The sequence below is a fragment of the Choloepus didactylus genome, chromosome 8 (assembly GCF_015220235.1).
Source record: "Choloepus didactylus isolate mChoDid1 chromosome 8, mChoDid1.pri, whole genome shotgun sequence".
Classification (NCBI taxonomy): Eukaryota; Metazoa; Chordata; class Mammalia; order Pilosa; family Megalonychidae; genus Choloepus; species Choloepus didactylus.
Genome location: NC_051314.1, coordinates 9,510,797 through 9,538,645, shown reverse-complemented (window position 1 = coordinate 9,538,645; position 27,849 = coordinate 9,510,797). Strand labels below are relative to the sequence as shown.

Below are 27,849 nucleotides of genomic sequence, written 5' to 3'. Positions count from 1 at the left end.
GTCCGAATGCTTGAAATACCAAGGTGAGAACTCGGGGCAAATTCCATTTGAAGGATTAGCTGAAGATGCCTGCATGCCCCCCAGCACCCCAAGATTTTAGGCAAAACACCCATACCTCCCCACCCCCTGCCTCAACCTGCCCACGCAATTTCTGCCTGCCCAGGGTTTTCAGCTCTGGATTTCCCAAGCCTTCCATTATCTCCTTCCTCCAGCCATTTACCCTGCTTGACAAGGACGTTTTGGCTTCAAAAAACACTGAATCTTTGAAATCACTTCCGTGATATCTTCCTTCTGGGCCCTGGCCAAGATCAGGGCTTACAGGGGACTGAGGAGTGAACCCCTAAGCCAGGGCGTCTGGCTCACCAGGGAGCCCTAGCCGGACTTGTCTCTGTCAAGCCCTTGTGCCTGACCTGCACCTCTCCAACCAGACCCCAGAGATCTCTGCTGTGAGCCCAAGGCTCTAAGACACCAAACCCTTGAGTCTGGGGGTCAAGACTTGAAGGTGTTATGATGTTCACAGAATGTGGTTCCAGACTTTGATGATTCTGAGGTTCTACGGTCTTTCAATTCTAAAATCTATGGCAATACCCAGGCCCTACTTTTCTCCATCTCCACTGCACTACCTGGTCCAAGCCGATGTCACCGGGAGCCCGGGGGGAGGCACAGCCTCCTCGCTGGTCTTCCAGGTCCCAGCCAGCCCCACCTGGAGGCTGCTGCCCAAGCAGTGGCTGAATGAGAACCTGAGCCTGCCCCTGCCCTGCCCAATACCATCCGGGGCCTCAGCAAGGCTCTCGGGGCAAGCCCCTCGCCACACGCACAGGCCCTGCCCCTCCTGCCCGCTTCCCGGGCATCTGTCTGACATCTGGGCTCATTGGCCCCCCTTGGTCCTGGAACTCACCCAGGCCTTTGCACAGCAGTCACTGCGGCTGGAAATGCCATCCATCCGACCTCTGCCTCCTCGCCTTGCCTCTTTGATGCCTAGTCACCCTGGGAAGCCTCCCGGGCCTCACCTCATGCCCCCCAGGTCAGGTTCCCCTGCTACCACCTCTCCTAGCACGCTGTCCCCTTTCAGCCAGTGCTGAGCAGTCTGTAATTACACATTTATCTCAGTGTTTTAAAATCAAATCTGTCCTCTGTGCTGGACAGAAGATGCCTGGGGCAGGGAGTCAGCTTTATTCACCCAGGTTTCCCCAGCACCTTCACAGTCAGACCCAGAAAACACATCTGCTAAACAAATGAACGGAATGCTCTCCCAGGACTCTGACCCTGTTCAAGAGGAGGACCTGGCTAGGGGAGGCCAAAGGGCTGAGCTTAAGGTGGGCCTGGGGCTGTGTGGACAGCTCTCCTCAGCGTGCTGCTCCTGAGACTTGGAGTGGGTATGGGGGGTGGAGTAGGGATGCTTTGAGCTGCCAAGGGCTGGGGCAGGGGGCAGCAGACGCCTCTCTCAGTTGTCCCCTCCAGATAATTTGGGGCTTGGGCCCTGTGACTCCTGAGGCCACTTCCAGCCGGAACAGCCAGCTCCCGTGGCAGGCTCCTGGCCTCACACGCCCCATGCCTGCTGGCCCAGCCTTTCCCGGGAGCGCAGGCCCACTTACCCCTGGTCCTGGGTTGGAGCTGCGCTTCTGGGTCCGAATGCCCCTTAGTGGGCCTGATTTCCCACCCTCGTGGCCCGGGCCCCCTGCCACAGTCAGCTGGGCCTGCCATGGCCATCCCTGGGCCATGAAGACGCAGCCTGTGGCTACACTTTCCTCCTCGGCCAGCCATGGCACCGAGTCTGTGGACAAGGGCTCAGCTGAAAGCCACCTGACGGCTGCCAGGAATGCCCCCCAGCTATTAACAGGCTGAGCAGCGGCTGCAGAAGGGTTTTCTTTTCCAATAAACAGGTAGAAGAACTGTTGTTTCGGTCAGTAGTCACTGGGTGCCTCCCAGCTCGGAGGCCTATGATTGGCCAGAAAAGAGAAGCCACATGCTGCCTGCTTATTTGCACAGGCTTAAAAGAGGCCACCTCAAACCATTTAAAATCACCCTATGCCTCTGATGTCCAAGTTCCCACTCAGTGGACTTTGGAAGTTCAAGTTCCTCTTCTGTTCTTGCCCTATTCTCCAGCTCTGCCTCAGTTTCTGGCAAGGTGGTAGGGAGGAGACCCCTGGCTCAACAGGGGTTGGAAGGGACACGGTCTTGAGCTGGAGGAGGGGAGTGCCAAGCGGCTACACTTCAGCCCTTCTTCACAGGGAGCTTTGGAATTAGGCCCAACTCCATTCCCCAAGGGTTCTGTGAACACCCCAAGGCCTCTGCCTAGGCTGGTCCTACTGTGGGTGGCTGGCTGTCCCCCCATGGCAAGGCGGGCCCCTCTCCCTGATCCCTGTCTCTAGAGCACCAGCAGCTGTTTCCAGAGCCTTCCTGAGCCCCCTTGTTTCTCATCTCCTGAGGTCTCCCTGGTGCCCAGCTCCCATGGGGAGCACTCAGCAGTTCCGGGATGGCTTGGGAAATGAGTGGAAAGAAACCTCTTCATTCTCATGCTTCCAGCAATCGGCGCACTGGCTCATTCCTTTATTTCTTCAATTGCATTAATTCTCAGATGGCTTCGATTCCTTGTTTTTCTAATTGCAAAGGCAAAGCATCCTCATTCCTTCAGTTGCGATCCCCACGGCTTCATTTCTCCCGTGATGCTGACACACAGCACCCTTATTTCTCCAGACCGTGCTCTGGGGCATCCTCCCCACCCCCGCCTCCCGTACCCATCCTGATGCACTACAAAACCCAGGGTTCTGGTGAGGGCTGTGCCGCACTCCCTGTCTACTCCCCCTCCTCCCTGCCCCAGAAAGACAATGACCCTGCAGGAGAGACAGCGCTTAATGCTTAATCGTTTAACCCACTGTGAACCCACTGCATAGCCGTTATCTGACATCAGAACCCTTGTTTTTGGCCTAAGACCCAGTGTTCCCTTGAGCCCCGCGGGGTACCTGGTGCTGCCCCTCCCTCTCCTTGGCCTCTCCAGTAGATACGGAAGCACTGGATGCACGTTGCGCTCCGTCCCAGCAGCCCTAGTGCCCTGCATTCAGCCAGGCCACCACACTCAACTGTGCCCAGCACCAGCCTCCTGGCCCTGCTTTTGCCCGCAGAGCCACTGCGCCTGTAGACCGGGGCACCCACACCTCCCGGGACAACATGCTCCCTTTGCTGACCTTTGCACGTCTTCCCGTCTGGCTGCAGCGTGAATCCAACTGGGCAACTGCACCGCACACCAGTGGCCGTGTCCTTGCATGTCCGGTCGCAGCCGCCGTTGTTCACCGCACATGTCTCTGGGGAAGGAGAGAGAGAGACTCAGTATCCTCAGGGGGGAGGTGCCCTCCCCCATGCGAGACAGGAGACCTGGGTTCATGTCTCAGGGGCTCAGGGGAGCTGAGCGGCCTCTCTGAGTCTCAGGCTCCCCATCTGCAGTAAGGGAGAATGACACCATTCCCCTGGAGGTGCAGGTGAGTACCCAACGTCACAATGCACAAGAAAACTGCGAGCTGTAAAGGGTTGGGCATGCTGCGAACAGGGTCAAGCTGCTCTTTGGGGGCTGGCTCTGAGATTGGCCTGGCCGGTACTTAACTGCCTGGGGCCAGATTCCTGAACCCTCGCCCTGCCTGGACGCAGCCCCCAGCTGCAGACTGGAGGTCACTGGGAGGCAGCTGGGTCTCATAAACTCGTCTCAGTTCAGAGAGGCCGGTGGCCCTGGCTGCGGAGGCAAGCTTCTGAACCCACAGGCCATCCATCACCTTGATGAGGCTCTTGGCCAAACATCTGTTCTCACTGAACTTGAAGCCCAAGGCATCTGGTTTTTGTCCGTTTGAAGCTCATCTAGTGCAGCTTTTTTCTTTCGTAAGTTTAAAGGGACTGGGAGTGGCCAGGGTGTCCAAGGGCACCAGGCCCCTGTGCATGGCGAGTGATCCTCCCCAGGCCTGCAGGAGGGGAGCAGAGCCAGGGGTCCCCGACCCCAAGCCTTTCAACCTGGCTTTTTTCCCGAGCATCTGCGTGCTTTCATCTTGTGCAAACTGTGGCTGAGTGGGCTTTCCTCTTCTCCTGGTGGCCAGGCAGCCAGGGGCCAACTGGCGGCCCAGCTCTGCCACCTGTGACCTCCCGCCTGCCTCTACCACAGCCCCTGCTGGGCAGCTGCCTTGCCTGCCCTTCTCCCTGGAGGCTCCCCCAATAGGCTTATTCTGTGAGCGTCTGTCCTTTTGAGATATCTGTATTTCTGCAAGCTGCCTTCAGGTCTCCCTGGGAGGAGTCTGGGGGTGAGTACGGGAATAAATGAATAAATAGATGAATAACCCCCCAGTCGCCAGAAGTCCCTGCTGCTAATCAGACCAGCCTCCCATGTCTCTCCTTTGCTCTCCACCTTGGGGTGGGGGTGGTGCAGGGTGGGGGTGGGGAGCCAGACAGCCCCTTCCGGGGAGTGTTTGTGGACATGCATCTGCGTGCTTTGCAGTGGCGGCCGGGGGGATCGCCCGGACCCAGGTGCTTCCTACTGCAGAGGGCACCTGCCCTCCTCCCGGCTTGTGTCTTTACTGACAGAGAGTGAGCTACTACCACCACTGAAAGCAAGTCTGCCTGCTGGCCCTTTCTCAGTGTCTCCACAAGTCCAAACCCCCTGCCAGGCCCAGGCAGTTTCTCTGAATCACTCATGGGCCTTCTCATCACCCTGCCTCGGTGGTGCACTGGTCCTGCTGCCAGGAATGTTGCCCCCTGCTTGTCCTGCAGGCCCAGCTCAGAGGCCACCTCCATGGGAGCCTCCCGAATCCCTGTCGCAGAAAGAAGACTCCCTGTCACAGGGTGTGCCACGTCCTGCCTGATCGGCCTGCCCGTGCCCTCTCGTCTCCCCGCCGGACCCTCTACTGAGGCAGGAGGGGTGGCCAGGCTTGGGTGCGAATCTGAAATCTGTCACTCTGTCACCCAGGGAGGCTGCCCCTCCTCGCTGGGCCTCAGCCCCCGCATGAAATGAGGACAACAGCCTCCCCTCCCGGGCCTCGGGTGAGCAGCAAATCCACCCACCACTTACACACACGGGGCCTGGGTCCCGGCACGTGGCAAATGCTCAACAAACGTTTCCTCTCCTGGGGTTACCGCACTCCTGGAGGCAGCACTGCCCCAAGCGCCCCGTGAGACTTTAGTGTGGGAGAGGCCCCCTCTGGAGAGGGGGTGCTGAGGACATGCTTCTTTTCCAGATGCAAGTAATTAAGGGTCCTGCCTGGGAGAGGCTGGAAGGCACAGTTTCCTGGGCGGCAGCAGGATGACCTGCGGGATCTCTCCATGGAGCTGGAGTGAGGTGTGGGGGAGCCACTGGGGTGGGGACCCTGAGCAACGGACCCGGACATCTGTCTTCCAGCTCTGGGGGCTGCAGGGCTCTCCTGGCCCAGCCCCGAGCACCAGCTGAACCCTTGGTGCCAGACTGGCCCTCCCGCCCCTGCGGCCTCAGTCTCCCTGTGTCACTCTGCCAGGGGTGGGGCCTACACTCTGGTTTGAATGAGGGCTCCTGGGTCTTGGGAGGCAACCGCAGCAGTCCGACCCCTCCCTTCCCTCCTCCCAGCCCTCACTGCAGCCCTGGGGGACGGCACCACTGTTTTGGAAGAGGATTGAGGTGCAGCAGGGCTGGGAGCCTCCTGTGGCCATGCAGCTGGCAGGTGGCAGAGTTGGACAGAACCGGCTCAGTTTGACCCTGAGCCCACGGCCCCTCAGGGCCAGGGACCCACCGTCAGCCTTAAATCTCCTCCTGCCAGACCCGGCCCCAGGCCCCACAACCACATAGGGCCCGCTGGAGCCTTGGCCTCAGCTCCCATCCCCATGCCTGGTGCCCGGGGCCTGGCTTCTTCCCCACCACCTGCTGCTTCCGGGCCTGCTCCTGCCCTCTCTGCTGCTGGGACCCCCACAGCCTTCAAACTGTTCCTCCTCCAACAGACTACTGACCTCACCGGGTGACAGGGGGACTCATCTCCCTTCTGACCCTGAGAGCCTGTTAAGCAATTTCTAGAGGCTTCCACTCTCCACCTGGAGAAAGAGTGGGAACAAAATGTCCCCCAGGCACAGCCCTGTAACACTTGATAAGGCTCCTTCCCATCCACTGCCTCAGGGGCCTCAGAGCTGCCCCAGAAGGTTGGCCCCTTCACAGGCAGAGAAACAGGCTCAGAGAAGTTAAATAACCTGCCTGTGCAGGGCTGGCTATGTACTTTGCAGGGCCTGGTGCAAAATTAAAATGTGGGGCCCCTTGTTCAACAATTAAGGATTTCAAGATGGCGACAGCCGAGCACCGCCCCCATCACGAGGCCTGGTGCCACCAGCAGGTTGCACGCCCAGGAAGCTGGCCCTGGGCCCGTCACACAGCTACTGGGGGCATGGGAACCCAGGCCACGAGACTCCAGGCAGGTGAGTGGGCCCAGCCAGGACACCTGGGGTTTCGAGAGCCCCTCAAGCAAGCTCACTGTAGGGCGGGGGTACCTAATGATACCCCAACTTCCCCTTCCAGCGAGCAGGGACAACTATCCTACCCTGCAGAGCAGGGATGGCAAAGGGGAGGGAGCCAGGCATGGGTCAGGAGTCTAAAAAGCAAAGGGGCCCCGGAGGGGACCCCTTTATATCATGTGGGAAAACCCCAGACAAGTTAAAAGGCCAAAATTGGGGCGGAGTTCCTGCTCTGGGTCGGGCCCTGCGAGAGAAGACAAGACAGGCAGATGGGGAGCAGGGGAGGCACAACACGCAACTGGAGCCCTGCCCTGCAGGCCGGGGCACTGTTCTTCTGCAGTGGCTGCGCCGAGTGTGGGGCAAAATCCAGGAGGTCCTTGAAAGACAGTCTCAGTTACAGTGAAAACATATGAGCTAAGGAAGCAGAAAACCGGGGTCCCACATGCTACTGGGGGAGCTCGGCCAAGTCCCCCTTGCTCCTTGGAACCTGCGTTTCCTGATCGGTAAAGTGCAGATAACAATAATGATTTTATTAATTACCACACAGTTCTCGCAAGGCCCAGATGGAATAAGGGATGCACAGGAGGCTCTAGGAACCGCCCGTCACTGCCGACACTCGCCCGCGCTACGACCGTTTCACAGAACTCTGCCTGTGGAGTCTTGGCACCCACTCGGTTGCTGACTCACTCAGCAGTTACTTCCCGCACTCCTCCTCTGCCACGGAGGCCACAGACCAGCATGGAAGGAGACGGTAAGTTCCGTCATTCCTCTGTGCCACCACTTTAGGAACTACTTGGTGCTGGTGGCTGGGAGAGGAGCCACAGAGATGAGTGTGACGTGGGCTCCAGTCTCGAGACAGGGCCAGGGCCTGGCCTTTCACGCAGGAGTCAGGGCCATCTCTCCCCCGGCCCACTCCACACCCCTCACGCCCAAGGGTGGGCTCCCCGGGTTGGCCTCTCACATTCCTCAGGACTTGGCCCAGGAGCCCTCACGCGGGTGGCCCCGACCCTTCATGCAGCCCGCCCCCCCGTTAGGGCACACCTTCCTCCAGGGCAGCACCCAGCACAAGGCTGGGCCCAGTGCTGCATGACTGGATGGACACACAGACACTCCAGGGGCCCCATTAGGAGTTAAATGAAACAACTGATCGAGTCCCTGCCCTGAGATGACCTGACAACCCAGGAGACCTGCTGTCTACCCAGCCATAGGTGGGGTCAGGGGACTGGGGAGGGTGGAGGTGCAGCAAAGACCAGCGTGGCTGCTGCCTGGCACAGGCCACCACAGTGCTGGAGGACCAGCACAGCTGGCAAGGCCCCCGGATGTGGGCCAAGGCCCGAGAGCCAGCCTGGCTGCTGATGCCACGTGGCTACGGGTAAAGGGCTCTGCCCACGCTAACCCCTGTCCTCCCGCCTGGAGTGTGCGTGGCCTCCCTGCGGTGCTTGTCACCCAGCCAGCACCCTGGCCCACCCCCAAGGCTCTGACCTAGTGGGTCAGGTGTGGGTCCAGGGACCCCCACGGAGACCCTTCCAGCTCTGACATGCCGTCTGGAGGCCCTCACTGTGACTGGTTCCCCTGCCCTCTGGCCACCAGGATCAAGTCTGGGATAAAAGCCACACTCCCTGGCAAGGCCCTCACAGGGGCCCTGTCTCCCATGCCTGCCCATCTCCCGACCCCCACGTGCTGCCACCCTGCACTTCCTGGGGTGCGGCAGGTCCTGCACCCTGAGCTGTTCTAGGCCCCGTGACCCCCATGAAGGCCTGATTTCTTCCTTAACTCCCACTGGCAAATGAGGGTGACAGGAGACGGGCTCCCCAGCGGCCTTCGGCAGGGGGTGCGGAGCTGAGGCCTAACCCTGACCCCGCTGGCCTGTGAGCCAGAACCACTGTCACCCACACGGCCTCTGCCTCCCTGCCTGGCATGCTTGCTCCTCTCTGCTGGGCAAACGCCCACTCCCGAGAGCCGTCTGGGAGGGCGGCTGCACCCGGGGGCTGTTCCTGTGCTCTGAGGGCAGGGCTGCTGGGTGACCCAGCAGCATCTTTCTGTGCCGGGCTTCAGGGCAAGGTAGACTCCAGAGGACGGTGGGGGCTGCTGTGCATGTGGCAGGGGGTCAGTGCAGCTGGAGGCGGGGGGCTGTGGAGGCTGTGACAACAGCCCGGACAAGGCACGGGCTTCCAAGCTGGGGCTGGGAGAGTGGGGAGGGGGTCCCAGGAGGTCCACTCTGCACCTGGCCCCGGCACTGCCCTGTCACGCCTTGCAGGGCTGCCCAGGCTGAGCCAGTGTCTCCTCTTGGTGCCTTGCCTGGGACAGGTGACATCTTAGGCCCCATGCTGCTCCGGCACAGCTCCGCAGAAATGAGCCCACCATCGGGGCTGCCTCTGCTCGCCTGAGAACTGGCCCTATCTCACAGAAGTGAGGTGAATTTCTGTCAGGGACTTGTGGAGGGGTGTGGACACCCCCCATCATGAGCCTGTTTGGGGGTCTTCACACAGGTGCTTCCAGGCGGAGCCCCCCGACTTGAGCGATGTGCCCTGGGGTCTGCAGGGGGTGGGAGAGGCCCGAGGGCTGATGGTACCACGGGTGGAGAAGAGGCTGACCCAGGAATGAGGCAGGCGGGAGCTGCTCAGCAGGCAGGCCTGCAGGGGGTGGGTGCGTTCCTCATTTGCTCTGAAGGACCCTGAGTTTTCCCCTTCCCACTGAGAACAGCAGGTTTCATGTGCGAGCAGGTGGCAGGCGCAGCCCCCCACAAGGCCAGCTTCCGTCCTGCCCTCCAACTCGTGCGTCCACCCCAGTGCCTGAATGAGTGTGCAGACGGACAGACATGCCCATGGCACCCACTCTGAGTCAGTGCCCAGGAGGGCACTCATGCCGCCCATCCTCCAGAAGGTTCAGAGGACTGGGGCGAAGCAGCCGAGGCAGGAGCCTCTAGCTGGGTGGGGCAGGGGTCTCTGGAGACCAGACTCTTCTCCCCAGACAAACACGCCCTGCCTGCAGCCGACGCTCACCGAGCACCCACAGGCCCGGTGCTGCCTGCCTGCCTCCCCCTGGGCAGCGGGACGAGCGGGAGGGCATGCAGCCACTTCCCCTCTCTGACCCGTTTCCTTGTCTGAACCACGGGGCAGCCCCGTCGCTGGCAGAAGCTGCTCAACGGCAAGCCTGTCGGTGGATCCCCGCGGGATCCCCTAGCAAGGGAAGGTCAACGCAACCTGGGGCAGAAGGGAGCAGTGCCGGCCCATGCACACAAAGCTCCGCAAGCAGTCTGTCCGGGAGGTTTCTCTGACGCATGCTCCAGCTAGACATCCCGAATGGCCACAGTATGCCAAGCAATAACCCAGAGTAGTACCAAAATACCTACGTGCCTACCTGAGATTCTATAAAAGACTCTCAGGAACTTAACTCCACCAGTGTTCCTAGGCCAGACAAGTCCTAAAACCCAGAGGCAACAGCCTCTTTAAGAACAAACAGATGCAGCCCCCTTCCCCATCATGTCGACACCCCCTTTCAATATGAACAGGTTAGGGTGCTCACTGCCTAGACACCCCTGAAGATGGAGAAAGAGATTAAGCAAGAGGAACGGGTAGCAACAAACAAGATTTAATAAAGGTCTATGAATACTAAAACTTTATATAAGTGTGTGTGTGTATATATATATATATATATATGTATATTTAGATGCTGGGGTGTTGGAACGGCTGGGAGGAGGAAAATGACACGCTGGAAGAGTAGCCTATAACATTTTTTGGAATTTGCTCTATAGCTGCTCATTGAGTTGTGCTTTGAAAGTCTTCACCTTTCTGTATATTCCCGACATTTCATATTAAAGAAAGAATTGAAACTGGAACTATAACCCATAACAGTTTTTGAAATTACCTATATAGCTGCTTGTTGAGCCATACATCGAGAGTTAACACCTTTCTGTATGTACATTTTACAATGATGGAAATGGCTGAAGTTGTGGAACTGTGACCCATGACATTCTTTGAGATTTGCTAACTACTTGTTAAATCGTACTTTGAGAGTTATCACTGTTATGTCTCTATATTAAAGTTCACAATTAAAAAAAAAGCATTAAAAAATAAATCTCCACATGCCCAGGGGGGCCTCCAGCTCTGGGGCCCTCCCCCGCCCAGGGTGGGCAAGGCAGGCCTGGGCCTCTGAGCTCGTTCACCGCTCTCCCTGGAACTCTGGCCGGGAGCTGTGCGGGCCCCCTGGAGGGCCCCCGGGTGCAGGCCCCTGAGGGCCTTGGCAGCCCTGCTGGCTCCCCCACCTCCCTCTGTCACGGCTCAGTGTGATCTGTCACACTGTCAGGCAGTCCCGATGCCCCAGGGTTCCCACGTCACTGCCACGTCCCCACCGTCAAGGGTTTATTCCTCAATGGCATTCCAAAGTGCCCTGTTAAAATGCTAACAGCCCCAGGGAGGAGGGGAAAGGCAGTCCAGATGGCCCTTGAAGCAGAGACCACAACTGGGCACCCGCCACATGCCAGCCACGGGCCCACAGCCTGCCTCAGAGCAGAGACCACAACTGGGCACCCGCCACATGCCAGCCACGGGCCCACAGCCTGCCTCAGAGCAGAGACCACAACTGGGCACCCGCCACATGCCAGCCACGGGCCCACAGCCTGCCTCAGAGCAGAGACCACAACTGGGCACCCGCCACATGCCAGCCACGGGCCCACAGCCTGCCTCAGAGCAGAGACCACAACTGGGCACCCGCCACATGCCAGCCACGGGCCCACAGCCTGCCTCAGAGCAGAGACCACAACTGGGCACCCACCACATGCCAGCCACGGGCCCACAGCCTGCCTCAGAGCAGAGACCACGACTCCTTCCTCACATGCGAGAACAGGCTCAGAGACAAGGTGGCTCAGTGACGCCGTTAGTGACTCGGAAGCTGGAACTGAACCAGGTCTGATGTGAGAGCCAGGAGGTTTCCCCTGGGTCAGGATAACAGACTGGGGTGAGGAGTCACTGTCAGCAAAACCCTCACTGGAGGCAGCTCTGCTCTAAGAACAAACGTGTGGTTCCTGAAGCAAAGGTGCAGCTTGATGAACGGCCGACTGCAACCCGGCTTCCTTGGGCTGGACGAGGAAACACCCCCTTGGGAAGCTGGGAGCAGTTGGCTGCTCCCTAGCGAATAGTCAATGTCAGCCCTGTGGTTTACGGCCACCGCCCATCACTCACGTTATCAACATGTCCAGCTTGAGACGGCACCAGGGAGGCAAGGATGGGCTTGAGGGGCTGAGGCTACAAGGAGGGGCGGCAGTGTGGAACCAGCAGGCAGGCGACAGAGCCCCCAGAAACAGAGGGGCTCAGGAGGGTCATCTGTGTGCACACCCGGCCCTCCTGAGACTCCAGCTAGACAAAGGACTGAGCTGCCACCATGAGCCCCTGGTGGCACCTTCCACTCGTGGCCTCTGAGGGTGGTGAGTATCATACCTGCAAGGCCTGAGGGCTGCCAACCCCAGGATGGCAGAGAGAGCCCCAAGGTCTTGGGCACCACTCCCACCAACGCTGTGAACAGCCGTCTCGCCCGTCTGCTGGTCACTAGTGCCCCTCTCGCCCCCCACAGAAGGTGGGGAAGGATGCCCGGGGCTGGGTGGGCCTCTGGCAACGTTGGTGCATGGGGGAGGAGGGTGGGCAATGTCATGCAGGGGCCAGAAGGCTCCCTGAGGGAGAAACAGGTCACTCCCCTGCCTAGTGCCTATTTGGGGTCCCCAGCTGGCAAAGGGACAAGGACCACCTGGCCATCAGGAGATGGGGGTGGGGCAGGGGTTGATTCGGTGGCAGAGAGCATTGAGGTCAAATCTTGAAGGGCTTTGGGGTTCTGCTTGGAACAAATCATGAGGGACAAGCACCTGGAACGAGATTAAGGCAGGAGGCGGGGGGCAGTCGTGGTTTGTGCCCAAGAAGGCAGGCTCTGGCTGCTCTGCCGAGGGGCCGGGAGGCAGGGGGAACTGGGCTGGGGTCTGATGGGGGGGCCTGGGGCAAGGCAGTGAGGAGGGAGGGTCTCAGGTGACTCGACAGCAGGTGAGGGTTAAGGGCTGGAGTGGGTGGGGGTCAAGGGGACTTGGCTGGCAGTGTCATCGCCCCTCAGCCCCAAGCGGGAAGCTGGGCAGCAACCATTGCCCACCGGTCAGGAGAGCCGCTGACCTGGGGGGACTTGCTGCCCCAGTGCTGGCAGGGGCTCTGTTGGGGACACTCCTGTCCCCAGAGTCTGGGGCAGGGCAGGCAGCGGGGAGGGTGAGTCATAGGAAGGCTCGGCAGGGCCAGGCCCCAAGCCCGATGGTGTTTTATGCAAAGTCTGGGTACTGGGCAAGCCAGAGACACGCCCTTTGGTGCTTTAGTCGGGTCTGGTGGATGAAGCCCTAGCAGAGGATGTTCCCATCATGTCCTTGTTCGGCTCCCGGAGGCAGGAGACCGGGAATCCTTTTTCTACTCTGCAGCCCAAAAAGGGATGGACTGAGGTCATCTCAGGGCACGTGCAGAGCACACCAGGGGTCCCAGTGCCCAGCTTCTGACCACCCCCAGCCCCCAGCCTCCAGCCCCAAGCACCCGGGGAGCCCGCAGACATGGCCTCTAGAGCCGTGGGGCCTTGGGTGGTCTCTCGCCTCCCTGCACCCAGGCCCCTCCACTGTGCGATGGAGACAACAGCCTCTACCTCGAAGGTCCTTGGGGACCATCCCCAAGTGCGGCCAGGCCACGACGCACCCGTCCCACGTCCCGCGCTCCCCACTGCAAGCCCCTGCTGTCCTGCCTCTGCCACAGGCCTCGGCCCGGCCCTCCCCACCCCGTTGCAGACCCTTTCATAGCCCCGGGCTTTGGCTCCCACGGTTCTCAGTTCTCCCGGCTGGAGCTGTGCTGTGCGTGCTCTAAAACCCCACGACCAGGTTTAAGCCTGGGGTTTCCTGTCACACTCCCTCACCGCGGCGGGAGAGCATCACCCTGCTCTCTCCCCATCTCAGCCCCTGGCTCCCACTCGCTGGGCTCCTGCTCCTGTGAAAAGTGAAAAGTGAAAAGTGAACAGAGGCTCAGAAAGAAGGTAGGGAACTAGCCCAAGCCAGCGTAGTTTCCGGGGGGTGAAAAGAACTGGAACCAGGAATGTGGCTCCAGGGCCAAAGCTCGTCCTCTCCCTGGCCCACCCCTTACTTGCTCCCAGGGCTGGGGGCTCCTCCTGGAGATGCCCCTGCCGTGCCTGCCGACCACGGGCCCTGGGGATGGGGAGGCCCCCATGCTATGGAGAAGGCTGCTCTGCAGGCCAGAGTGGGCAGGCAGGCTTCAGGGGTCCTGTCCGTGCAAGGAGCAAGGGGACCCTGGGACCAGCCACCACTTCAGGGCAGCATCCCCACTTGCTCTGCTCTCCACAAGCACTGCCAAGGACGGCTCCCGACCCCAGGAGGAAGCACAGAAGGTGGGCACGGGCAAGAGAAGGGCCAGGCTGAGAGGGGCGGGAAGATGGGGTGGGTGCTGCCATGGGGTCAGGGAGAGGAATTCCTAGCCCCCTTTCTGGGCCTCAGTCTCCTCATCTGTGAGTTGGGAATTCCTCTAGCACCAACTCTCAGGGTGGCCGTGAGGTTTGAGGGATGCTCGGGACAGTGCCAGGCCCAGAGAAGGCTGCGGCTAAAGGCCACCAGCACCGTGTTGGCTGCCCGGCTTTCCTCCAGCCTCTGTGCCCGGGGGACAGGGCACCTCTGCTCCCCTGGGCTCAGGGGGCTATGGAAGGGGCTGGCCATAACATCTGCTCTCTAGGCCCCTTCAGAGGGCAGGTTAAAGCCTGAAGCAGCTGCGGAGCCTGCACGTCCGCACCGCAGGTCTCCCCACTCCTGACCAAGGCCCCTGCGCTTGCTGACTCCTCAACCCCCTTCTTCAGCTGGAAAGTGTGCACAGCCCCCCCCCCCCCCGCAGGGTTGTGGGAGATTCACTGGCGAGAGCTCTCCAAACTACAGTGACAGCGGACTTGGTGAGGAAAACGGGCACAGCCAGGAGCAGCTGAAGGCATGGTGACGGCCGGAGAGGGTGCGGGTGCTCTGCTGGGGCTGGGGGAGAGGCCCACTCCCTCTCAGCACCGCACTTGGGAACTCCTGCCACGGGCTGGCACTACAGGGTCCTGGGGATGAGGCCGGCAGCGGGGGCAGTGGGGAGCCCAGTGACCGCGGTGTTCCTCGGAGCCCAAGTTTTAACCATCTGTGCTCGGCAGAATGACAGCCCCAAACATGCCCTTGTCCTAATCCCCAGCACCTGTGACTCATGCAGCAAAAGGGACTCTACGGATGTGTCCAAGGCCCTGGGGTGAGGGGATTCTCCTGGATAGACTGTGGGATTAGGATTAGCAGCCACGGGGGCTTAGTGGTGGAAGTGGGGACAGAGGAAGTGGGTGAGCAGGGAGGTGAGACGGAGGCGGGCACAGGGAGAGGCCGAGCTGCTGGCTTTGAGGAACGGGCACGAGTCAAGGTCCCCCAACCAGTTGGAAAAGGCAAGGAAACAGGTTCATCTTAGAGCCTCCCAAAAGGTACGCAGCCTGCCAACACCTCGTTTTGGCTGAGTAAAACCCACATTGGACTTCTGACCTCTAGACAGTAAAATGAGAAATCTGGGTCATCTGAAGCCACTAAAAGATTGTGGTAATCTGTTACAGCAGCAACAGAAAATGAGTACACCATCTATGTTAAACATACTTTTGGGAAAAGTACTGGATTTAAAACCTGGAGCTGACAAATGTGACTCACCCATCTTGCTGGAAGTGGGGTTCCAGGGGCCTGGGTAAAGTTGGATTTTGCACCCTGGTACTCAGATATTTCAACACGTACGTTTGCCAGATAATTGAAACTGATGACTTTTAACTTTCAAACCCCAAGATTTTAACCGATTTTAATGGCCTCTTTAAAGTAAACATAATGCATCCTGCTCTTAGCCTGTGTTCCGGGCCTGCAGGTAATTAGTCTAAAGAGCAACCGCTGGGGCACAGCAAAACCCCAGGGATGGGGCAGAGCCCCAAGATGGGGCACCACAGAGCGCTCCCCCAGCTCCCCGGAGGCCTTCCATCCGGGGCCATTCTCTACGGCTGATGACTGTGTCCCGCTGCCGCTGGCCCACCCTCCCCGCTGGAGCCGGAGTCCCGGCCCCAGTCCTGGGTCTCTCGAGCAAACCCCATCACCCTCTGAGCCCCAATGGCCTCACCTGCCTGGTTTCTAACAGAGACAGCCTTTTTGGGTCCCTAGCATTGCCAGGGGATGAAATCTCAGAGGACACAGATGAAAGCTAGGAGGGCCTCACTGTAAGTGACATCGCAGTTGAGTCTGCTGCCGTGTTTGAACCACTTATGCCTTCTAAACTTGGGAACTTGTGGTCAAAATGTGAGAACTTGGGGAAACAGGAGCAGCCAGTTCCAAGCCAGAATCGAGAGGCTCTGATGGGTGGTTTGCCTGTTTTGTGACCCGTTTTTTGCTTTTGTCCTGGCTCTTGGCCATGCAAACGCCTGAGGGATTGCAGTGACATCTGCAGTCTGGGCAGAGCATGTTTTGAACAGATTTGGAGTCAGAAGCCTGTAAGATTGCATCAAATCTGAACTCTCTGCATCCGTTTGGGCACACAGCAATTAGAGCCTGCGGCCTGGAACCAGGAGGTGTATGGCCCTGAGGCCCCCAACCCTCCCCAGCCTCTGGTGGCTCAACTGGCCAGAATGGGATGGAGCCATGGAACCACTGGGGGAGACGAGAGCGTGGGAAAGGACACACAGGGTGAGGCTGCTTGGCATGCAGCCATCATGGGGAGATGAAAAGATGGGGGTGTCCCCACGGAGCAGAGGGGGCTTCTGGAGCCACATGGGGAGCCTTCAGCCTGAGCTCCTGTGCACTGGTTGGAGGGAATGGGAGCCCTCTCCCCTGGTTCTTTCCCACCTGCTCCTGAAACCAACCTGATCCACACCACAAAGCACCCGCAGGCCGGGCTGGCAGGGGAGCGGCGGGGCCATGCTGCACAGGTGAGGGGGAGCCCGGGGCCTGGAGTCTGCCCAGCAGCGGTTCTGCTTCTGTCCTGATAGCACGGTCTGGCTGTCCATCTCCTCTCATGGTGGGCACTCATCTCTTGCCCCTCGTGGAGAGGGGCCGGAGCAGTGGCCTACAACGAAGCCCTTTCCCCTCTGCCCACACCCTACTCCCCTGCCACGACCCAAGACAGGACTCAAGTTGCCCTCCAGCCCCAGAAGCCACCGGACCTATTGCCTGTGCCCTCCCACAGGCCGTGACGCAGGCAGAAGTGACAAATGACTCAACTCTCCCCCTCTCCACAGGAGCCTGCCTGTGAACGTGATGCCCCAGTTTGCTGGGAGCAGCAGAGGGCAGGGTGGGGATGATCACTTCCCTCACACCAGCCGAGGAGCAGCCGCACTCACTGGGGGCTCCTAGTTAGGGCCTGAAGTCGGGTAACATCCTTGCATCTTCACCCCATGGTGCGATTAAAGGAGATGCGTGAGGAATGCCAAGGATGGAGCCTTAGGATGGACGCTCACCTGTGCTCCAGGTTTTGGGCTGCAGGATGGACCTGCCATGGAGCGCCAGGGGCCGGTTACCCAGCCTGGCCTATGGGGCTCTGGCCCCTGGCCCCCTGTGGTAAATGCTGTAGGGAAAACAGAGGAGGGAGGGTCTCTTCTGTTCTGGGGGGCGGGACAGACTGAGGGGCAGGGTGCGAGTTGCAATAACCAGAGAGGGGGAAGGCAGGGAGGCCAATCGTCATTCCCCTCCCCGGTGCCCAGCACAGAGTCACTGATCTGATCTCCCAACTCTGCCCCCAAACCCAGGCAGGACTGAGCCACAGTCCCAAGGCCGCCTCATGACGTCCCTGATGCCACTCCAGGGTCGGGCTCTGACCACTATCCACTGAGTCCCATTTTCAATAGCCAGTCCAGGGCCCTTTCTACCCACCCACCTTGCCACCGCCTGCCTGACGCCAGCCCAGCTCAGCCCTCTTCCACCAACCAGCATCTTCCTGCCTCTGGCTGCGGACAGTGGGCCCCCTCTCCTAGTGTGCAAGGCCAAGGAGCCGGTGCTCCTGGACCTGAGCATGGCCTCGGGGACACCGCCAACCCCGAGGCCCCTTGCCCACCTCCAGCCACCTTTCTAGTCCCCAGCTCAGGCTCACGCCCTCCCGGAGGGTGGTGCTCACACCTTCCCAGGCCAAGCCAGATGCCCAGGGCAACAAGACAGCCTGTCCAGAGGCCAGGCATCGAGCTGGCCTCCAGCCTGAGCTTGTCCCGTCTGCCTCTGTGACCAGGGGAGAGGTCTCTGAACTCTTTCTCTTCCGAAAGACAGGCTACCCCTGGCAGGGCCTTTAGGAGTCACAGCACCCCGGCAGCCGACCTACCGGGGTGGGGAACTCGAGCCTCCTCCCAGTACAGAGGCCACATCCCTCCCGTAGCCCCTGGCCCTCCTTCCTCCTTCCTCTGTGGACACCTGGGCCCTGGGAGGCCCCGTGAGGTCCAGGGCACTGGGCAGCCTCTTAGGGCCCTTTTGGCTCTGACCTCTAGGGTCCCAAGACCCTGACACTTGAGACAGGCCACATGGCCATGACCTCTGAGCTAGGCTAAATTATGCAGGCCAGAGGACCCCAATGGGTGTTTCCTTCTCTGAGAAATAGGGAACACACCAACAAACCCCACAGCCCCCAAATGCGTAAGAGCTGTGCTCAGGAGGGCCCCAGAGCTGGTGTCACCCAGAGCCCTGGAACCATGCATGGATGAGGGGCAGCCTGGCTTCTCCATCCGAGAGCAGCCCTCCTCTTGTCCCCCTCTATCTTCTCACTGCCCACGGGGGGGTCCCCACCAGGCCTCTGAGATGCTACGAGAAGCTGTGGTCATGGGGGGTCATGAATGGGCCCCAGGATGTTTCTGGGCCTCTCGAGCACCTGGACAGGCTGCATAAGGCCATAAGTACTCAGAGTGCAGCTGACATCCCCGGACCCCCAAGGCCAGTCTGATCCCGGCCTGGAGGATGAAGGGACAGTGAAGGTGGCACTGTGGAAAAGTGGGCCTGGGGAGCCGTGGGGTCAGAAGGTGCTTCTCAGCTCCCCACTAACCCTGCTTCTACCCAGCCTGCCAGGTGACCTCAATAGTCCATCCCCTCCCTAGGGGTCGATTTTCCCAGCTGTCAAATGAGCAGGTTGAACAGGATGGCTTTGGGATCTCTGCAGCCACAGATCTAGGACATGGATTTTGTTCCCTGAGAAGAGGTGCTGGGTGGTGACTTCTCTCTCAGGGTGGACACTGACAGGGACCACGCGGCCTGCCACCCCTGCCCTACGCTAGAGCCTGCTCTGCCTCTGCGTCTCAGTGCCGCCTGGCTGATCCCAGGCTCCCACTTGCCAGTGTGGGCGTTACTGCAACTGGGGGTCTACAGCCAGCCTCTCCTTGGAGGCCGGGGCCATTAGACACTGGCTCTGGGCTCTTTGCTCTAAACAAACACACAAAGAAACAAATGTGTGTGATGGAGGGTAAAAACTTTAAAAGGAAAAAGTGAGTTCACATCTGTAGTGGAGACCCCCACACTCACACATGATGTGTGCCCACACATGCATGGGCACGTCCCATGCCACAGACACACCCCCACACACTCGCACACACTCATACCCTACACGCCCGCACCTCACACATTCGCACGCACTCACACCCATGCACTGGGCACACACATCCTACATACCAGCACCCACAACCCACACACTCACACCCCCACACTAGCACACAGTCATAACTCCCCCCCACACTAGCACACTCCCTCAAACCCCACACACTAATACACACTCATGCCCCACACACATCCACATCTCACACACCAGTACACACACCCAACACTAGTACACATTCCCTGCACTAGTATGCACATCCCATGCACTAGCACACACTCCCACTCCTACACTAGAATATTCCCACCCCCTGCACTAGTGCACGCCCCCACACTTTAGCATACACACCCTACACACACCAGCACACAGCCATACCACATATATACCCCATGCACTAGCACTCACACCCCACAGAGCACACACACCTCATGCCCTAGCACACACTTCACACACTCACACCCATGACTTACACACACACATACCCTATACACACTGCAGGGACTGGCACCCCCCACACTAGCACATACTCCCACATGAGAGTACTCACACCCCCTGTACTAGTGCATACATATAATACATACACCCCATGCTCTAGCCCATGCACCACACACCCCACACTCAGAACTCACAGCCCACACTAGCAATGCTCACACCCCAAGCAATACACACCCCTGCACTAGAACACCAATAGCACACACAATCCCTGCACTCACACCTCCACACCAGCACCCCGTACTAGCACACCCCCACATAGCAGCACACACTCACACCTCTGCATTAGGACAGACTCGCACCCCATACCCTAACACCCTACAGCCCCCCACCCACTTAGATACCTCACATGCCAGCATATATCACACACACACATACACACACACGCAGGAACAAAAGTGCAAGTACAACAAAGGAAGTGGAAGAAAAGTGTTACCCATGAGTAGTCGCCGTTTCACCCGCTTGTCCACATCAGCTACTGACGTGGCATTGAACTGAGAGCGCTCAATTGCAGCCTCATCCTTCTCTAAAACACAAGTAAGGGACAAACATGGAGCCGGTGGTTAATGAGAGCCCACTTCCCATGGCCCAAGACAGTCCGCCTCTTGGCGTGGCACAGACAAAGCCAACACAGCATGCCGGGCCAGCGTGGTGTCCTCGCCAAGGGCTAACCCCAGGAAATGCCAAGGTGGTTGTGCTCAGGGTGGGAGTGGAGACTGGTGAGGGCAGGGGAAGGGCAGGAGGGAGGGATGGCCATGAAATGAACCTGGACACGGGTGGGATGCAGGGCAGATCTGCAAACCAACAGAGGAGGAGGCTGAGGGTCAGAGTGGACAGAACACCACTAGTGGAGGGTCACAGAGGCAGAGAATACTGTTGAGGTGCCTAGGGAAACACAAGCAGTTACAGATGCCCATGGTTCAAGCTGGACAGGCAGGCACAGGACAGGGGACAGGGACTCGAGGTCCGGTGATGGATGTGCCTGGGCACAGCAGACACCCTCCACAAGGATGGGGAAGTGTAGCAAATACTCGTGCAAGATTAAGAACAAAACACACAGAGGGACAGACAGACAAAAACGACAGCAATGAATCCAATCGAACAGAACAGAGGAAGGACCACAGGGTCCACAGGGGCAGCGCTGGTTGCCTGCTTGTCTATAGAGGGCCAGAGCTACACACTCAGGTGCTCAGCCCGGGGCAGCAGAGATGGCTCAGTCGTGTTAGGAGCGTGCGGGAGAGACGGCCCGGGTGGGCCAGGGAGCACTCGGGCAGCGTGGGCCTGCAGCTGCCCTGAGTGCTCCCTGGGGAGGAAGTGGCTAGTTCTTGTTCTTTGCTCAATCAGAAATGTGTGGAAACATTCATTCCCAGGAGGGAAAAGCCACGAACAGCGAGCAAAGCCAGATGACAGCTTCCTTATCCGGCCAAGGTGGAAGCAGCAGCAGCAGCAGGTGGCCACAGAAAATGATCTCTAAGGGGTGGGGGAGGGAAAGCGGGGGCTTGGGAAGTTACTTTAGAGAGCAGATCCCACCAGGGACCGTCACATGCAGCAGACATTAAAAAGTCAAAATAAAAAAGGATGAGTCAGGTGGACAAAGACAAGATGTGTTAGACAAGGGGCCAGGTGGCCGCGGCTGTTTGCTCTCATCCAGTGGGTGGCAGGGTGTGCTCCGCTGGAGATGGCAAACACCGGGGGGCCGCAAGGGGACAGAAACAGGAGGGAGGCCGGGCGGGGCCCAGGAGACACTACCGGGCAGGACAGCACAGGGAAAGGCAGGGAGGCGAGTTCTAGATGGATCAGGCTGCAACAGAGACACTGGTCTCTAATAATTTTTTTGACTGTTTTGATTGGTTTGGATTGGCATTTGGCTCTGAAAATAATGCATATGAATGTCAGTTATCAGACAAGACAGGCAATCAGGGACCATCAGCAGAAAAGCAGGAGGGATGAGATAAAATGAAATACACGCTGTCTCAGTGAGAGCACACAGAAGAAGGGGGTCCACTGCAGGCAGCAGCCCCTGCTGCGCACCCCGGGATGCAGGACACCCTCAACTCCCCCAGACACCAGGGAGCAGACCCTCAAGGGCCCTGGGCTCCCCTGCCCTTGGGCTGCTGCCTGCTTAGCAACCCATTTTCTGCTACTTGAAGGTGCCTCCAGAAACATCTTCTGAGTCTATAATAAGAAGTGGCTTTTTCTTGTTTGTTTGTTAAATAAACATAATTAACTTGTTTTGGTTTCTAAAGCTTGTCAACACTGAAGAGAGAAAAGAGGGTGAACTGCTGGATGCCAACTTTGAAATCCCTCTTTTTCTCAGTTAAAACTTCGCTGCTATTTTTGAGTGGGGGGGGGGACCCACTAGTGATCATGGCAGGAAATAATAAATATTCAAGCTTCATCTTGGAAATCTATGTCAGGAGGAAGGAGGTGACCAAGACTAAACCAAGAGTTCCTGTGACAGGAGGTGAAAGGAGGTGGTGGCAGGGGCCGTCCCCAAGAAGAATGGACATTCTGTGTGCTCCTGAGAGCTCGGGAATGCAGGGTGGTTAAAACCACCCAACCCCACGCCTCATGCACACCATCCATCTGTACTGTAGACAGTGAAGACCTCAGAGAGTTTTCTGAGAAAACTCTGGGTTTTCCAGACCGCTGAGGACAGCCCACGTAACTATGGGCGGCCCTAGGCTGATTGATTGAGTGGAGCTGGCAGCTGTTTTCCACGATAGGGGAAGGAATGGCACAGCTTCAGCAACAGAAGATGGTCTCCCTAGGGACATTCTCCCCTCACCAGAGACGACCTGCGCCTCCGCCTGGGGCTCCCCAAGCTGGGGTGAGGCCGGGAAGCCCGGAGCAGAGGAGCCTGGGCTCGGATGGCTGGGCGAGGTCTCCTTAGGAAGTGTCTCCCATGGGTGCCAGCTGACCCCCACATTCCCCTGGATGGTCCTTTTCTCACAATCCTTACGCTTCCTTTTTGGGCACTGGGAGATGGCAGGGTGCCAGAAGAACTCAGGGCCAATGGCACAGGGGGCAGGGGGCACAGGGTGCTACACGGCCGAGGTGTCCACTTACCGATGCAGGTCCGACCGTCCGAGTGGAGAGCGTACTTCTGGTGGCAGCCACACGTGGGGCCTGTGTCTGTGTCCTCACAGCTGTGCTGGCAGCCTCCGTTTCCATAGTTACAGGTTACTAGTTAGGCCCCAAGTGTACGTACGTGGGCATAAACAGAATGACAATAGAAACGATTAGTTTTGTCGGTGTTGGCTGTTTCATTTAGGGGGTGTGGGAGGAAAGTGGAGGCATAAGATCATCAGTGGCCAGAATCACTGGGTCTTGCTGGACAACGGACATGCATTTCCCTGGATTTCAGCCTCTCCAGGGTCTTGGAAGGGAACTGGGATGGAGGATGGACTTTGGGTCCTGTGGGGTTTGAACAGAGCGGGCATACAGCTGATGCCTGCAGACAGTGTTGAAGGGGTGCGGGGCATTGGAGGAGGAGACAGGCATTTCCTTAGTCCTTGAAGAGTCACCCCCTCCGAGTCCTAGCAGCTGGCTCAGGCTCCAGCCCCTCAAAGCCCTGATCCCCCAAGAGCTCAGCAGTGTTCAAACACAGAGAACTCAGGCGACTTAACTGGTTTCAGAGGAGCAGTTTTTAAAATGACCTAAATAAGACATGTTCTGTAGTGTGCAATGCCTGTGTCCTGAAGGATCTGGAACCCTTTTATCAAAATGTTTCACAACTTCAACAATCTGGGGCAGCTGAAAAGAGGGCTGGGCAAGAGGAGGCAGTCTGAAGTAGCAGAAGTCACACATTCAAGTTCATTTAAAAGACAACACGTCATCGCCTTCCACGATGAGGTCAGATGAGGCGGAGGTGGCCTCAGGCCTCGGAGAGCCCTGCTTTCTGGGTTTTATTTAGGCCTCTTGTCCCTATACACATGAACCCCAGGGCTTGCAGACGGCATGTCCTTTTGGACACTTCAATCATTTGTCCCAATGTCCATCTATACTCTTAAAGTACTTGGCAAAACCCCAGCTGTGGCCAGGGGGTCTGGGCTTGTGACACCTGACGGATGGGCCCCTAGGCCTGGCTGCCTCTGGAGGGGAGCCGTTCAGGGGTGCCTCCCCACTGAAGAACTCCAAACGTGTCAGAACTGAATTCTGCAGCTGCTTTCTCAGGTCCACTGCTTTTCGCCACCAGAATGCCATGGAGACTTCTTGGCCGCAGTGGGCTGTGCCCTCTTCCTCGGGGAACCAACGACCATCTGAAGGAGCGACCCAGTTTCGAGGGGTAAAATTCTATGGACTGCAGAGCTGTCTCAGGAAACTCGAAGGGGGCTTCCAGCACGGAGGACTCTGGCCCCTCTGCAGCGAGGGTCTCTTCTCTTATACTCTGAGGTGGAGCCTGCCAGCCTTGGGGCCTCCTCTCTCATCTCTGAGACAGCTCCTCTCTGCCTGGGAGAGACCTGGGGAAGCCAAGAGTTCCCGAGCTCTGCAGCTTAGCTCGACTGGGGGTGCAACTCTCAGATGAAGGGTGAGAGACTGGCAGAGCCACCACCTTGGCTGAAAACCATGTACCTTTCTGGGACTGAGAAAAGCCCCATTTCAGAGTGGGCAGAGGGGGAACTAGGGAGAAGCTGGCAAGAACACTGCAGATGGTTCTTCATGGCTCCAGATTCTTGTAGATGGGCAGAGCCCTGAACAGTGGCTTTAAGGGGGAATGGTCTTCCTGGACACAGGCCAGTCCTAGGCAACTCGGGAAGGCCACCTACGCTCAGGGCCCTCAGATGCTTGGGCGTCTCACAGATCTCTAGGAGCCAAGCCTATGAGCACCTGGAAAGCCTAAAGCTTATTCACGTTGATACTTGAGCCCTGAGCTCCAGGAAGACACAGGGGTGCATGTGCTCAGAGAAGGATGGAGAAAAACCCCTCCAGCCCTGGAGTGTGGTCCTGGGCTCTTAGTGGATGAGAGAGAATTTGCTGCAGACCTCTGTGATCCCAGGAGCCCAGAGATGCAGGCTAAGCCAGGCCTTGATCCGCCCCCAATCCAACTCAAGGTCCAGGAATTTCCTGGATATCAAGTGACTTCAAGGGCTATAGGGAAAGTCTAAGGCTGAGTTACCCTCAAGTGAACCCTGCTACATCAACCCCATAGGAGGAACCACAGCTGACCGCCTGGGCAGCCAGCTCTTCAGTCCCAGTGTGGCAGGCCCGGAGAGGCAGCCCTCTTGGCCTTGGAAATGACGTAAGGCAAAGCACAGGCTTGAAACACCTTGGCAATATCCAGCCACAGAGTGGACAGGGTGGGTCTGCTGTTTCTTAAACCAGCACCTGCTCTGGGCAAGGGGTAGCTCTTCTCTGACCCACATCCGGTTAGGGTGGGGTTGGAGAGCAGGATGGGAGGGGAAGGGTATGGTACCAGCTGCTCAGAGCCTGCCTCCTCTTGGATCAGGTCAGCTCAGCAGCACAGGGTCTCTATCAAACTCTTCTGCAGTGCTCATTCCACACATAGTGACAGAATGATGGAGAGAGCTGTCCCCAGCCATTCCCATGCCAGACCGCCCTAGCCCTCCCGGCAGCGCCTAGCACAGTGTCTGGCCCAGAGCTGCGGGCGTGTGACTGATCTTGTTATGTGAAGGAAGGCTGTTTCCTTCTGGCCAAAGCTATCAGCCTGTCAACACTACATATCCTTCTCCTTGGCCTTTTACTTGAGGAAACTCCAGTTGCCCACCAGGGAGTACTGAGAAAGCTGGAGCTGTTCATTTTCTGTTCTGAAAGTTGTAAGGCAGCAGGGGGCATCTCTGTAGCTAAAGGGATCTGTCCGGTAGAGACGAGAGGGGCTGGCTGGGGTCCTGGGGCAGGAGTGGGCACTTCCCAATCAAGACCAACCTTGTCTGGTCCAGCCCTTGGTGACAGCATGCACAGCTCACTGTTTTCAAATCCCAGGGGCCACTCTACTGCAACCCCCTCAGATTTTTTGAGTTCACCTTTGATATTCCATAGGAAAGAGCAGGAACAAAGAGGGAGGCTGGCCCACATCTCAGACCAGGCCTGAAGTAGAAGAAAGCAGGTTCACTTTGGAGAATGGGTGAATCATACAACTTGGACACAGGGACAGTGTCTGACACATATGGGCCCCAAGGCCCCGGTGACTGACGAGAGACCCCAAAGGAAAGTGGACAGCAAATGGGAGAATCGCAATGATTAAGGCCGATGGATTGAAGTGGACCTGCTGTCTTCTCCACAGTGATGGATGGAGACCTGGGCAGCCTCTGTCTCCCATTTCCAGTTGCTAAGCGAGGACCACTTTCTGTGGGAGAGTGGAAGTTGGACTCCTCTGCACCATTTTTCTGCATCCTTGGTATGAAGCGCTCATCTTTGACCAGAGACAGGAAGAGCTTACAATGGCCTCCTCTGCTCTTTGCTGACACGAGGCCAACGTAACCTCAATCTAGGCATCCCCACTGCCCAGTAAGGAGAGGCCATATCCACCAAGTCCCTTCCTGGGAGGCAGCACTGGGTGCAGAGCTTTTGAGGACCAGCTGGGTGTGTTTGGCCATTGTCCTCCTTGGTTTCCTGGCTCTGGCTCCCCCTGGGGAGCTAGGTGAGCACGCAGAGAGGCCAGGCTGCACTTGAGCCCAGCAGGCAGACACTTCCCAAACAGACCTCCAGGCAGGCCCAGGCCTCCCACCCCCCAGGTCTCCCAGGATATCACCATTTACGTTTTCAGGGCCTACAGTAAACCTTGTGGGGGTTGGGCTGCGAGTTCTGGCCCAGCACAGTCTGGGCTGGGACTGCCCAGAACCAGGCCCCTTCCTTGTTCACACCATCCCGTTGCCAGGGCTGCCCCTTCTGCAAAGAACTCAGCCATTGCGGGGTCAGGGACCATGAGTCCTGAGCCTCGTTTTCTTAGGGTGGGGACAGAAAGGAATGGGGATAAATACAATAAGCACTGGCAAGGGTATCACAGAGGGCCCTAGAGAAGATCCAGCTTATCTCCTGAGGCTGCTTCAGGGGTATTATGCTAGGTAGGGAAGACCCCACACCTCTGCCAGAGCCCCTGCCCCTCAGGCCTCCCCCAGGCCCCCTTGGTGGGCCTTGCCCTTCTCTCCGCCCGAGGGACCGAGAGCCCTCTCTAGTCAATGCCCAGGCCTGGACAGACCCCATACAAAGCAACGGCAGGAGACGCGTGGGAAAGTTTAACCCATTTGCCTCCATCTACCTACGTGTGCAGTCCTTCTGGTTTTGGGCAAGGTCAAAGCCGGGCCTGCAGTCGCAGGCCACCCCACCTTTGGGTGTCTCCCGGCAGATGTGGGCACAGCCATGGTCTTTGTTCATGCAGTTCATACCCTCTGGGAAGAGAGACAGAGAACAGAGGGGTTGGAGACTGGGAGAGAAAGAGAACACTGCAGGCTGCAATCAGTGCCAGTGGGCTGTCATCGTGCACATGGCCCACACACAGGGGAGCCCGCTCCACCACCCAGTAGGGGATCCCTGTGCAAAACCATGGCCGAGGTGCCTGGGCTCAGAGTGGGGTCTCCCTCTGCGGATCACCTGCAAGTGACGTCCCGGGAACCACGAGAGAAAAGCCCCTGCCCTGGGTCAGGTTACAAGTCTCATCTGAGGAACTGTTTGTTGTCAGGGCTTTAAGCAATTTCCCCACTAGAGCTGGTGTGGGTGGCACTGACAGGATGGTGCTGGGCAGCACCTGTGGTCTCCAGGGGGACTTCATGTGCACCTGGACAGGAGCAGGGATGGTCAGGGGGCTGGAGTGGGGTGGTCACTGCACCCGCACCTACACACCAGCCTGTTTCCAGGGCTTGCAGCCAGAGGCAGCAGCCCAGCCACTAAAATGGGGGCCCTATGTTTACCTGGTCTGTGCAGTGCTCTCCTGCATCCCCAGAATCCCCACCTCCAAGGGGACAGCCCTGCACAACCTGGTGCCCCCTGCCTGGGCACACCTTAGTCCCTGGGCTGGCCGGGCCCTCCCGGAGCCGGGACCATGCTCACGCACACAATTGGATTCCTAATCTTAGCACCGGCTTTCCGTTGCTGGCAGATGTAACTTTTTAAAGCAAATATGTTCCCAAGCTGCAGCTTCAGCTATCCTTTCCTCCGACTCCCTGGTGGCTGGGAGGATTCAGAAAGGGGAGACTGCCCTACATCGCCCCCCACCCCCCATGCCTCTCCAGGAGCTTTCTTATGTCTGGCGGCTCGCCCCTATCCACTCTCCTCCAGAGGCCCTTCCCTCATGACCTCCTGGGCCTGGCTCAGAAGCCTGGCCCTCGTGAGAAGCTGGCCTCCCTCGCCT

General features: G+C 58.4%; 1 protein-coding gene across 7 annotated transcripts in view; it reads right to left on the bottom strand.

The window, feature by feature from the left end:
* Positions 1 to 27,849, bottom strand: part of SCUBE1 (signal peptide, CUB domain and EGF like domain containing 1) — a 145,582-nt gene that overhangs the window by 47,738 nt on the left and 69,995 nt on the right. For 5 of the 7 annotated variants that reach the window (XM_037848437.1, XM_037848438.1, XM_037848440.1 and 2 more), the window contains 4 exons: positions 26,765 to 26,890; positions 22,611 to 22,727; positions 19,978 to 20,067; positions 3,186 to 3,302 (listed from right to left, as the gene is read on the bottom strand). In XM_037848437.1, coding sequence (XP_037704365.1) covers positions 3,186 to 3,302; positions 19,978 to 20,067; positions 22,611 to 22,727; positions 26,765 to 26,890 — 450 coding nt within the window. Of the gene's footprint in view, positions 1 to 3,185; positions 3,303 to 19,977; positions 20,068 to 22,610; positions 22,728 to 26,760; positions 26,891 to 27,849 lie in introns of all 7 variants that reach the window. The other 2 variants (XM_037848443.1, XM_037848439.1) reach the window with 2 other exon arrangements.